Source organism: Empidonax traillii, unplaced genomic scaffold (assembly GCF_003031625.1).
Source record: "Empidonax traillii isolate 1590-97213 ecotype Southwest subspecies unplaced genomic scaffold, ASM303162v1 scaffold277:size2070623, whole genome shotgun sequence".
Taxonomy (NCBI): Eukaryota; Metazoa; Chordata; class Aves; order Passeriformes; family Tyrannidae; genus Empidonax; species Empidonax traillii.
In genome coordinates this window covers 225,973-239,732 of record NW_020955470.1, presented here as the reverse complement: position 1 = coordinate 239,732, position 13,760 = coordinate 225,973, and the positions used below count along the sequence as shown (strand labels likewise).

Sequence of the window (13,760 nt, the reverse complement as noted above, 5' to 3'; positions counted from 1 at the left end):
TCAAAGCTTACAGAACACATTTCTGAGCAGCACAGACAGAACAGAGCTTCCCAGTACTTGAAGTGGGAGGATGAAAGTGAGGGCACAGCCTTTCCGTGCTACTCCAAGTGACGAACAGATGTAAAGAGGCTGGATTCTGCCCCTCACGTGCTCCTGTTATTGTGCTGGCAGCAGCCTCCAAGGACACACACAGAGCAATAATTGTTGAGCTAGGAAGAAACACACAGATATTCAAGCAAACTGGTTTCCATGTTACTGCTCACCCACAGTGTTTTGAAACTGCAGCACCTCAAGGGCTGTGGTAGGAGTTTCCCAGCATCACAGGCAAAGGCAGTCATTACAGAAATGGTAATGATAATGTTACCTGCTAACAGGACAGGTTTTAGAAAGCAGCATTTTCCTCTGCTGTGCTGGGCACAGTGCTGTGATCAAGGCTCACATTGCTTGGCAAGGGGGTGGGTTTCTCTCCTTGCCCACTGCTGATTGCTGACAGCACAGGAAAGGTATGTCTGAGCACATCTAAGTATTTGCAGGTGATGCATCCTAGCATTGTTAGCGATCAGCATGCTGCCAGAATATCTAATATGTTTCTAGATGTTGCTGATGATCAAACGTATAAACCAGTCACCTTCAGTCACCTTTTTAACCAACGCTTTTGACTCTCTGAATTTAAAATGAAATTCTTATTCCTGGATCTAAAACCATTCTAACTCCACTAAGGCACTTCATTCGTCAGTCCTTTATCTTCAGACTCCCACAGGTTTCTAATAGCTGATGAGTAACGAGATTTTGCAGGGTCTCAGACCAGCAACATGATGAAGGATGTGAGAGAAACCTTCCCATGAAGAGTGAGTAACAAGCCAGGGAAGGCTTCCTGCAAAGAAGCGAATGAAAGGGAATGTTATAAGGACATATAAAATGATAGGGAGCCTATAAAAGGAGATCCTAATGTTTTTTGGAGGACTGCAGCACAAAAGGGGGGCCAGGTGCCTGAGGTCTGATGAGAGAAGCAGAACTCTGAAGGCAACACATTGTTGGGTCTTGCAGTGTGAGAGGTGGCCTTGAAATCACCATGATTCAGATGATTGTTACACATTTTTCTGCAGATCAGAATACCCAGGGTTGTCATAATAATGCAGAGAAAAGATGGAGAGGGAGGAATCTTGACTTTATAGGGATTTTCATATATAAAAATACCCTAAAATATAAAATGATAACTTTGCCTTGACTCTTCTCCACCTTTACTTTTCTTACTTCACATGCTCCCTTGAGTAATCCTTGGGGCTAAATCATAATCCTGCAGAGTCAGACACCTACGTTGAGAATCAAAATTAATCTGTTTGTGAGAATAAGCAACTTTTGACAAAAATGGAAGTATGTTTTGATTCCAACTGTTCCTGGAGTTATTGATTCAAAGTGCCTTTAGCGTGATTTCATCCCTGCAGGGATATGATACAACACATGCTGCAAAACAAAGTACAGCAATTGTGCAATTAGCAGCACATTTATTATTTATTATTACTTATCTGCAGCTTTAAATGGTTTTCAGGAAGAGAAATATCCATGCATCCTCCTTGCTAGACCTAACTGTCTGCCCGTTTCTGCAATAGGAATGGTGCAAGAGGCACTGACCACTGGTGTCCTCCCACTTCACATGCGAAGTCCTGTCTTGCAAAGGCTGCCATAGACCTCACTGGGGTTGCCCAGATGTTAGAGTGCATCTAGGCCAGTTAGCCTCTGTGCAAGACACAGAGCTATGTACTAGAATGAAATAATCATGAAACATTGACTCATCCCATGGAATGGCAGCAAAACCCCCCAAATGGCATAAGCTTGTCTGTTTGGTGTTATGGATTAGCCAGCACTAGTCCACTGCTATGACAATAACTCAGCCCTAATATCCAAGATTTGATGTTATTAGAATATTCGGCATACATCTCTCCCTGCACAAATACAATAAAGCTAATGTAATATCAGAAATGGAAAAAGAAAAAAGACTTAAATCTTTTAATCTCTTTATAACAATTACAGGGAGCAAGATCGGTGGATGTATACTTCCCTGATGCAGAATGGTTTGACTACTATACCGTAAGTATTTTTAAGATTAATTTTCTTACATTTTTAAAAATAATTAAAATGGTACAATTCCAGCAAAGTAACTTTTAGCAATGTTCACCAGTGTTCTTACCTCAGCATCTGTGTTTAAGAAAACTAGAGAACACAAAGTCTCCACCAGGCTAGCTGGGAGAGTAAATTACATAGCTTTCAGTAACATTTTATTTTCTATTTTTGGTCTGTAAAGGTCTAAGACACATAGAACTGAATTTTCAAGAGCAGCCTAGAAATGCACGAAAGTGCCAAGATTTCTTTTTCCCCCTCCTCCCCGCCACCCCCTCCCAACCCCCTCCCCCATTTTAATTCTTTTACTGATGCACTTTCCTGCATAGAAACAGAGGCAGAAACCCAAGCCACACTCCTGAGAACATGGCACAAACCCTTCTGTGAATGCACTTTTGCACATGCATCACTTTTGACAGAAGGCATATTTTGAGAGCAAGGTGAGGCTCCCCTCTGGAAGATGCTTCCAAGAGATGCAGGACAATCTGCTTAGTAGAAAATTTCAGTATCTTCTACTGTCAGGAACTACGAGCCTTGACCTTTTGAACACCATCCCCAGGACTGCACTTCCCAAAGTGCTCAGTTTCAACCTAACTACACTCTGCTGTAATCTGCAGGCTAAGGCCAGCATTGGCTTCAACAGGAGCCCTTAGGCTGATGCTAAGAGCTGTGAGCCCAGGATCATCAGGCTGCCGTTATCTACCCTGAGAGACCCTGGCAGAGGAGCAGGCAGTACAGAAATGCTCTCAGAGGAGACTTTTTTTAAAGGCGTTTGGTCATTTTCAGCATTTGGCTGGTGTCCTCAGACGGATGTTCATCCAACCCTTTCCCTTTTTTTTTTTTTTTCATAAGACTGTGACGCTGTAAAGTTGAACATTTAATTCAGCTCTCCTTGTTGTGGTTCTCCCTGAGGCCTTTTGCTGGGCTGGGCACAGGGACAGCAACCCCAGTGTCCCTTGCCCTGCCTATCAGCATTAGCATTGCTCATCTCCCAGCATTTGGCACATACTTGCCGTACACTTGGTGCTTATCCAAAACCAAGGTTGGGTACTTGCCATAAATTATAATTATCATTTACAGAGGGCAAGAACAAAGCCTTCCTGTTATTTACTCTGTACATTAGTCTTGCCTACACCTGCCTTTGAGGCATTAAACCATAAAAAGAAAGGGATGATGCAGGTTGTCGACACACACACAAATTTCACGCACTGAATGCTGTAATTACTTTTTGAAAGGGGAAGAATTGTCCTTAGAAGAGAAGAAAATCCACAGTTTACATTGCCAAATGATTATGAATCACTTACCTTAAACTGAAGTGTGACAGACTACATATGTATAAAAAGAAGAAGAAAACGTTTCTTTTTTCTTCTCACTCAGTCTCTTGATGAGGGGTATTTATTCTACATCATATGGAATAATGATACCATTTTTAAAGACCATTTGCTGTCTTTCATTCATGATGCTTCTATCTCATGCATATGCATAACTGCAAGGGCTAGATCCTCTTTCATGTTAAAAAAGAAACTGGAATAATACTCCTGAAATCCACATTTTAGTATGTTTTTTCACTGATGTGATTGAGATGAAAATGTACCTCTTGTTCTCTTTTTCCGAGGTATATATGTATGGAGCCTGGATTGCCTTCTTTTTAACTGCCTTAATTTTTGTGGTAGGGTCTTAAAGTGCCAAGTGCCTGGAAGAAGAACTATGCTACTGTATCTGCTCCACTGAGCAAGATCCCTCTGTTCATCCGTGGAGGGTACATTCTGCCACAACAGGCACCAGCCACAACCACCACAAAGAGGTAAGCTCATCTATGATCATCACCAAACAACCACAGTGTCTATGATCATCACCAAACAACCACCTATTTTTCACACAGTGTGGGTCAGACCCACAGACAGTCAAAAAAGCGATTAAAAGAAAGTGCAGAAGAGAAAATATCTGCAGCTCCCAGCTGCTTTCCCAAATGATAAGCACAGTATTTTTATACCACTGTTTGCTCCATTTCAAGAAGAGAAATCACCCCAGTGATGACCTGTTTGCACAGCTGAAGCCTACTCCTGGCTCTGTGGTAATGCTCAGAAAAGCTTTTGCACCTCTTACTTCCACACTGACCTGCTGTCAGTCATTCAAAGTAAATATATGCAAGGGAAAATGCAGAACTCTTCTCCTTGGGTGAATGTATTAAATGCCATAAACAAAGTGGAAAAAAGCAAATCTCTTTTGAGGAAAATTATTTCCCCATGCCAGTGGATAATATACTGGTCTTAAGTCTGAACCATGCTCAGAAGCTAATCTAAGTAGGAAAGGGAGGGAACAGCACTGTGCAGCAACCAATCCATGCTGCACTAATGTAGCACTGGGGACCAGCTGTCTCCCAGACTGCCCAGTTGTCATATATCGAGGCCACAAAAGAAGGGGAAACTTGTCCACATGAGCGCTCAAAAGGTGGGAATTTTACACGTCAGTGGGACAAGGCAAGACTAAGTTTTTTTCCTCACGTCAGGAGTCCTGTTGGTGAACAAGTATCATTCTTCTGTCATGGCCTTTGTTGTAAACTTAAAATGGGAGTTAATTGTGTTCAGAAGATTTTGTTAAATTACTTGGAAGGGACAGAGCCTACGGGTTTGTACTGACACTTCTCAATATGTTTGTCAACAGCCGTCTGAACCCATTTGGTCTCATAATTGCCCTGGATGAACAAGGAGAAGCTTCTGGGTCTCTTTTCTGGGATGATGGTGATTCCATTGGTAAGCCTGGTGCCCTGGTGTGAAGCAGTGTCTGTATATAGGGCTCTCCTCAGGCTGCCTTTTCAGCAGTATAATGGCACTGACTCCTGCCAGAAATAGCTGGAGAACTGACCCCAGGTTGAACGTTACAAAGGTGAAAATCAGATTGCTCTTGAAGTCAGCATTTTGATATGAGCAAGGCGTGACACTGGGAACAGCTGGTCTGCTAGAGAGGGCAATCTCTCATGCTGTGTTTCCCTGAGATCAACTGAAGACTAGAGAAAGAGATTAAATAGCCCACAAATCATCTTAGTCTGACTTTAGCCACTTGATACTGTTAATGTGAACTGCGTATGGATTTTACTAGATGTTTTGATACCAATCCTCCTTGCTTTGTGTTTTAACAGATACCATTGAAAACGAGAACTACTTCTTGGCTAAATATACATTCAGCAAAGTAAGTAGCTGTGTTTTAGTGTAGGCCTTGTAAGGTGCTGATGTCTAACTTTTCTCTCAAAAGCTTTTTTTTCTTCTAGCTCAGCCTTTAAACCTGGTAAACTACCTAATGCTTTCATTTACAGCTAGATACAAAATAGTCCAACTAGGATGCTGCAGTTTTGTGTTTGCTTCACTGAGTATCACAGTGAGACACATCATTAATGTCCCCACTGTGATGCGAGTTTGAAAATCCACTTTTTCAGCTTTTTTTTATTTTCCTTAGTTGCAGCTTCTGGGTATGAGGGACCTTTTCCTTGCCTTCCTCCTGCTGAACACTTTCAGTCTGATGGGTGGGAAAGGGCTACATTCCTCTATTCAGGATATCCCAGCAACTTTTTAACTCTCATCACTTGAAGTTTTTGTTTTATGGCGCAGAGAATTATGTAGTCTCAGTTCTTTATCTTGCATTTTCTTGCCTGACAGCACAGAGACAGCTCCCATGGTTGGTCTCCTGTGGAGTGACTCAGCATGTTACTGGCAACCCAGTGTGCTGATCAGATGCTCCATGCAGCACGGGAATAGATTTGCTCAGGGTCAGTGCACTGATGCCTTTCACACAGCGCTCACTTCTGCATAGACATGTCTTGAGAAAGCCCGATAGAAAAGGCCAACAGTCCAGGCTTCAATTCAGAAAAGTGCTGTAAAATAAATCTACCATAAGCTCATCAGGTATATGTTAGTAATTTGTGGGAGTTATTGTAAAAAACCCTTAAACTACTTCAGTCATCTGTACAGATCATATTTCATCTGCAATTCTAGCATTTGGTAAGAAATAGAATATTGTATGTAGACTATGGCCTGGTTTGGTCCCTGGCTGTCTGAGCATGAGCCAGTAATTTGCCCAGGTGGCCAAGGAGGCCAGTGGCATCCTGGTGGGTATCATTAGGGCACAGGATGGTTCCCCTGTACTCAGCACTGGTGAGGCCACACCTCAAATCCTGTGTCCAGAGAAGGGCAGTGGAGCTGGTGAAGGGTCTGGAGCACAGGGCTTATGAGAAGCAGCTGAGGGAGCTGGGAATGCTTGGCCTGGATAAAAGTTGGCTCAGGGCAGACCTTACTGCTTTCTACAACTACCTGAAAGGAGGTTGTAGAGAGATGGGTGTTGGTTTCTTCTCCCAGGCAACGAATGATAGGACCGGAGGCCTCAAGTTGCATTAGAGGAGGTTTAGATTGGGTATTAGGAAAAATTTCTTCATTGAGAGGGTTATCAAGCCCTGGAACAGGCTGCCCAGGGATGTGGTGGAGTCACCATTCCTGGAGTTGGATTTAAGAGATGTGTAGATTTGCCCTTAAGGATATGTTTTAGTGGTGAATTTGGCAGTGCTGGGTTAATAGTTGGACTTGATAACCTTAAAGGTATTTTCCACCTAAATGATTCTATGATTTTCATGGCATGTATTCCTAAAAGCCCCAAAGCAGTCTACAGAAAAATATTCAAAAGAATAAAATCTTGTTAACCTTATTGTGATACTGCTCTTAGAAGGTTTGTCTTCCAGAAGCAAGAGCAAGCCAGGGCAAGCCGATGGGTTTTATTATGTAGCCTGGTATATTTATGTGTTGCAGTTTGTGTGGTTTCTTGAGGGTCTCTCCCAGCCGCTCTGTGAAGGTTTCCAGGGCTGAGATCACCCCCACCCCCCACTGCCCGTCCCTCGTGGCAGGGACAGGCAGCGGAGGCACCTATGCCAGGAGACAGAGACCACGCAGCACACAGGGAGGCCAGCAGCAAAGAGAGTTTATTCAAATCTCCCCCCAGCTTATAAGGGCTGGTGGGGAAAAGAGGGGATTGGCCATTTGGTTAGCCAGTGCAGGGAGACAATATAATAACTATGGCAACACAGGAACCAATGATAGGCAAGAAAGTTAACAACTTCAAACCCCTGCATTTATGAGACATTTTCCTGGAACTAATACCACATGTGTAGACTTGAAATTCAATTTTTAACTTATTTTCTTCTTGATTTACTGAGGAAAAAAAATCCTTTTCTTCAAAAAAAAAAAGGATATTTCAACAGCAAAAGGAAGAAAAATCACTTTGGTTTTCTGTTAGTCTATATTGCAGGAAGGCTACAGAAAACCAATATCCAGTTTTATATTAAATTCTGAACTGTGCAAATTAGATTGTTGATTCTCTGGCACTTCCATTTCTCATTGCTCATATTTGACTTCTGCCTGTAAATCCATGACTGAATTCCCTATCTGCATTCCACTAATCTTTAATGTCGATTTTTTATTATGTGTTTATAAAGAAAACAGTCCATCTCAAATAGCAAATTGTAGAAGTATGAAAAATGTATGAAAGTCTTGGTATTTGTTGCACATTTCTATATTCTTAGAAAAATGTGGATGAATAATTTAATCACACCTAGTTTTAAGAGAACACATGAGTTTTGTTCCCTGAGAGATTTGCTGATAAGGTCTGACAGCACAACATTTATTCTGAACCCAGCACAGAGTGTTGTACAAGTAACAGCTACAGGATTACACCCTCTAATTTATATTTTCATTTAAACAACCCAGAAGTATAAAGAATTCAAGGCCAGCGCAGGCACTTAATTCTCAGGGAATGATTCAAACTTCTGCTCTCTGATGCTATCTCTCTGTGGTTGGCATTTTAGGTCCCTTGACATCTCCCTTTTGACATGCATAGAGACTAAGTGACCTAAGCCAAAGTGCCCTCTTATATGAAGCCCCCCAGAGCTAGGCAGTAGGAAAGAAAAATCATGACCCTACTGCTCAGAGTACAGAGGTCTTGGCTTCTGGCCTCATATCCAGGACTTCATTTGGCTTTCCATTTATGGGGCTTTGAGTGATAAGTTTCCTCCCTCAGCTGAGAACTCAGGACCTTTCTGGGAAATTGCTTTAACCACTAGATGCTTGGGGAGGAGAGGATCACTCATTCCCCTGCACCATCACCTCCCTGTCTCTCCAAGACCTCCAGTTCTAGACCTTGGTCAGAGAGAACAGCGTCTATTGAAGAGTCATATCTCAGGGCCTCAGAGCTTGAGGGCAGCCTTGTTAATGCAGTTGTGATCACTGAGTTCAACATCACACTGTGTTTACTGGGTCTGTCCTAGCTCTCCTGCTCAGCTGAGACAGCAATAAACCACTGTAGGGAGGTGGTCTCTCTATACTGAACCTTCCTCTGTGCCAGTGGGAAGAAGACAGCACATATAAGTATTCTAACACATTTTCCAGAGGCTTTTAGAGGCCTCTCTCCATTTGCTGAAAAATAGCCAGCATTCCTTGTTTAGGCAGTTGAAATCAGTGTGTTGGGGATTTGCACTTATTTTTAGTGTGGATGCCTGAAATAAGCAATCTATGCACAGGCCTAAGTTACAAATACCGTGATCCCTCTGCTCCCCTCCTACCAGGCACCACTGAAATAACACAGGCTAATTTATGCAAAAGATTCCATCATGGGTTTCTCCTTGGCATATTTTTAAAAAGTCATGATTGCATAGCAATCCATCATTTCCTGAGCAGTGTAATTCATCTTTATTTCCTTAACAACTTTGATCATATAACAAATGTGATGATTCCTCTTCATTGCGTGTATGGGAAATTACTGTCACTGGTGATCCAAATGAATTAGTTTAATGAATTTGTATGTCCTGTTGGTACACCCCTAAATATGGGATGTGTAGTAATTAAGAAGTACAACAAACAAAGCTCTGTGGACATACAGTGTTCTTTCAGTCTTCGTAAAGCTGAGACATATATAACAGAGATTTCTAGCAGGAGATATGGTACATAAAACAGGGGCAAAATATCTAGCAAATGATGTTTGTGGAAGATGCTAATGTTTTAAAGCAGTAAGTTTGGGATGTTAATGAAATCTGCCTTAAGGTCACTAATTGAATCTCCATATCTGGATTTTGGCTTTGCATATGCCACTGTACTCTGTAATGGTTACAAGAACAAAATTTACATTGATGACAAGAAGAAAAATTTGTCCAAGAAGATTCCAAATGAATGCTGCAAATGCTATTTTTTTTCTTGCTTTCTTATTTATAATCATACACAAAACCTTTCTTATGTGCAAATTCATGCTACTGTTGTTTCTTCCTTTACAATCTTGGACCTCATTGTCTACACTGGAAGACATTCTGTATGTTCGTTGACAGGGATGAGATCTTGTAACAGTTTGCAGTAAGTCACCACTAAAGAGTTATCATGGTCCTAAAGTGTTCTCTGTGGCTTTTTCCAGGGAAACCTCAAGACAGAAATACTGAAAAATGGCTACCGAGGAGCTGACACACTGAAGTACAACAAAATTACAATTCTTGGCCTGAAACTGAGACCTCAAGCTGTTACTCTGAATGGAAGATCTATCCATGGAGATGCTTTCTCTTTTGAGATGAGTGGGGTAAGTGCTGAACTGAGTAGTTAAGAAAAAACTTAGGGAAAGGAGGGTGAAGAGCACTGAAGGGGATGAAGGCAGTGGAAAACAGGAACAGTTTCTTATCCACACCCCTTTATAATTCCAATATAACCAGACATAATTCTTGATACAACAGTCCGAGATTTAGAGGAGAAAAAAAAAGCAAAAGCAAGAGTTCTTTTAGGAAACTTTAATCTTTGCTATTACACATACGCTGTCTTTTACTTAATGTCTGCCACTTATACAAATTTTTAAACTAATGAAATACTGAAAAGAAGATACAGCTCCATAAGCTGGGAGCAATGTTAGCAGTTTTATGGGCATTCTTATAATTTTGATAAAATGAGAACACTTGTCAAAGTTTGTTGTCCGCTGCTGAAGTGATGTAGACCTTTTCAACAATTACTTGGTGTCCAAAAATTATTCCTGTGTAATTGGATCTAAGCAGTATCTCCCTGTCTTCCAAGGAGGTATAGTTTCAGCATCTTTAAGTGTCCACCCTCAGTGTTCCAGACCAAAATGCATGACTTCCTTGTGCAGTGCTCCTTTGGCACCAACGAGGAGACATTCCAGAGGGGATAGACAGAACATCCCTAATAAACCCCTAAGCTGCAACAGTCTCTGTGGTCCCAGTTTTCTTTTGCACAGGAGTATGGACAAAAGGAGCAACACCAAGTAAACTTCCTTTCCTCTGGTCACTCGTCCCATATCTGTCACCAGCTGAAGTGGGTTGTGCACACTTTGTATGAGATGTGGTACTCACATCTCAGCAGTTGTCTGCATCAAGGGAGCTCCTGGTATTAACACTGTAAGATGCCACTAACGCATTGTTAATGAAAGATAACTGAGGCAACAAGTAGTGGATGTCACATCTTAGGTTATCCTACCCCCTTGGCTCAGTGATTTAAGTTTAATTTGTAACCAAAGAGTGATCCCCATTATACACACCTAGTAATAACATTTATTTTATTGAAGGAATCTGTAAAGGAAGAAAATTGCTGAGAATAAATTTCTGCCTTGGAGAATTGTAAAAATCTCACTTTCGGAGACGATGTCATAAATAAGTGTAATCAGTATTGCCTCAAGGGAAGAAATTGTTTAACAGCCAAACTGCCTCTAAGAAAGCTGAAAGCAACATAAATGTGGGAGGGTAAAGAAAACATTCCATTGAGATGTGCTTGAAGGCACCAATCACAGAAATCCAGAAGATAACTGCACACTAACAGCATCATATAGAAAGATGATTTTCAAAGACTAAAAAGCTTGTCACAAAAGTATAATTTAAAATTGATTTAAGAGAAAAATATGATCTTAGTGACTTAAGATCTGCTTCAAATACCAGAAGAAAAAAACCCTACCAAGCTGCTGTTGTGAGGGTCTAAAACTGCACAAAAATTACAGTTTTTATACCTGCTAAATATATTTTTCTCACAATTCTATGAGATTCAGTCAAACCTCTCCCACCATTCCTAGACAGGTGTTATAATGCCATTACCTATAATCCTCTCATGTTTGACCCTCTCATAAAAAAAAAGAAGAGCACTAGCAGCTTGGGTTTAGGTCTTGAAGACTTACATTTTATTTTATTAATTACATGAGTTGTAAAGGGCAAATTTGCCACTTTCTTACAGGCTTAATGAGATTACATACTGTATAACAGCTTAACAAGCAGAGACCACACTGTTTGAAGGGATATAGTAGAAAGTAACTTCTACCGTATTGTTTTTGCTTTACAGAAAGCAAATTTATCTAATAGCAGTGCTTAAGTGCTTATTGAGCCATATTTATTTGTATATAAATAGAAACAGGTTGCTTAGTAATACACCACTTCTTTCTCTCAGACTCATGCAGCGCTACCCTGATCTGACATTTGCAATATCACAGAATCTTCCTATTATTAGGAGTTCTGTTATCTTTTTTTTTTCCCCTGGAGTATTGTGCCCTAAGGAATTGTACAGTAACTGCAGCAGGGATGTTGGAAGGGCATGTCTGTTGACCAGGCTTGTGCTGACAACAAAACGACCTGGGCATAGGAAGGTTCTTTTTATTACACTTGCATTCTCTGCTGGGATGTGCAGGGAGGTTCCCAACATCCATAGCTCCCAATGTTCATGTAGTATCACAGTCTGGAGTAGCCTCTCTGGCTGTCTGGCACTTCTGGGTTAGTTTTGGATGGGATTGCAAAACTTTGTTCTGGATTTTTAGCTGTATTTGAATAAAAGGCAAATTATTCAAGAATTGGAATTCCAACTTACCAAGCAGTGGTAGAGAACTGTTTCTGATGAAAGATGAAAATATTAGATATTTTGAAGAAGTGATCTAAGTAAGCATAGACTGTTAATATTAACATGAATTTGTGGGCTGGCAAAGAAATAGCTAAGAGCTGTGAATGGATATCATGAATTTTAAGATATTATTAATTCCGAAACATAAAGATAAAATTGGTGAAGTACTGAAAATGGAAATTACATGAGTAGCACAAAATACATTAAATTTAGCATTGAACACAGAATTGTATTTATAATTTCCTATTTCATTCATGTTATTAATGAATTTTAGACTGTTCCTGAATTTTTAAAAGGGATGTTGAATTGGATACAGTAGAAAGATGCATACTGCCATCAAGTTACCTACCAGATATGCTAAGAAAATCCTAAAGGTCGAAACTCAAGTTTCACTTCTTAGTCTCTGTTTTGAGCTGGTCTTTTTTTACATTAACATAAAGTTGCTCGTTGTTTTGTGTCTCCTTTTTTCCACAGAAACTGACTCTGCGGATTTCTGCTCCACTTACTCAGGAACTGAACATTAAGTTTTACTAGAATGGTCATAACACACAGACTCAACTTGTGTTGAGCATCCTTGCCCCTCAGATATTGGTCTCACTTTGATTGTAATATAAAAAAAATCCATGTAGTCATTAAAACATTGCTTATGGACCTGATGACTGATCTTTTCTTATGTAGTATTTGTAACTCAGTATTCTTCAAATGAAATTCTCAGTGGCAGTTAATGAGTATTACCATAAACTGATGTGCGTTCAACATAGCACAGGAGAAATCATCCTGAAAGTTCTGTCTCAGCATGGGTGGAGATATTTGGAAACATTCTCAGTGGGACCATATTCTGCATAGCATACACTGTTTGGGGTTTTATCAAAGCTGTAGTAGCATAAAAAAAAAAATGGCAAACAACCAGAAGTCAGCTTAATACCCATAGCCCTGTTCTAGGGGAGGCAATGTGCATTTGCAGGAGAACGCATGGGACACACAGCTAATCAAAGGGTGAGCATACCTAGGTCTTCAGCTATTCCTGGCTACAGAATGATCTCCTAAGGCCATAAGAAGTTCCAACTTGTGGAAACAGCTCTAAGAAGTCACTATAATTTTAGCTATTTTATATTTTTTAATATTAATATATTATTTATATTATATTATTTTAATAATACAACACATAACCAGCCATTAATAAAAATGCAATACATATAATATTTAATAAATATTAATATAAGATTATATGGGATATTATATAACCATATATAACAAATCAGCCAATTGTCCCAGACTGCAAAACCTACAATTGTAGTGATCACTGGCTTTTGTCTCTCTTTCCATGTTCCTGAACTGTGATCACAACCTGGGCATGTCTTGGGATGAAGTAATCACAGAGACAATTTTTTTAAAATTAGAGAATTCCTTTCAGGAATCTGATTCTCTGTGACAACTGTTCACAGCAAATGGTCTATACCCTTAAATTTACACTGTGACTTCTGACAGGAGGGATCCACATCGTGGTAGGACAGAGTTTCACAAACTCAGCTGTTCCCATGCTTTTAACTCTGTGCTAAAAACCTCTTTTTACTTTTATTGATATTCAGGAGAAATCTGAGTTGCAGTTTGCAACTGTAAGAGTTTTAATAGTAAATAGATAGTCCAGTAAGGCAGTTAGAAAGTGACTGTGTTCCAGTTTAGGTTGCCAGCACCAGCTAATGAAGTTCCCCCTAGGGCATTGCAGGCAATCTTAAGCTTGATCTC

The 13,760-nt window shown here is 40.3% G+C and overlaps 1 protein-coding gene across 1 annotated transcript in view; it reads left to right on the top strand.

Annotated features, from left to right (window-relative positions):
• Positions 1 to 12,670, top strand: part of LOC114060568 (sucrase-isomaltase, intestinal-like) — a 57,999-nt gene extending 45,329 nt beyond the window's left edge. The window contains exons 18-23 of the mRNA XM_027890133.1: positions 2,032 to 2,088; positions 3,792 to 3,922; positions 4,783 to 4,871; positions 5,258 to 5,307; positions 9,556 to 9,714; positions 12,489 to 12,670. Of these exons, the coding sequence (XP_027745934.1) occupies positions 2,032 to 2,088; positions 3,792 to 3,922; positions 4,783 to 4,871; positions 5,258 to 5,307; positions 9,556 to 9,714; positions 12,489 to 12,548 (546 nt within the window). The 3' untranslated portion in view covers positions 12,549 to 12,670. The remainder of the gene's footprint in view (positions 1 to 2,031; positions 2,089 to 3,791; positions 3,923 to 4,782; positions 4,872 to 5,257; positions 5,308 to 9,555; positions 9,715 to 12,488) is intronic.
• The last annotated feature ends 1,090 nt before the right edge of the window (positions 12,671 to 13,760 follow it).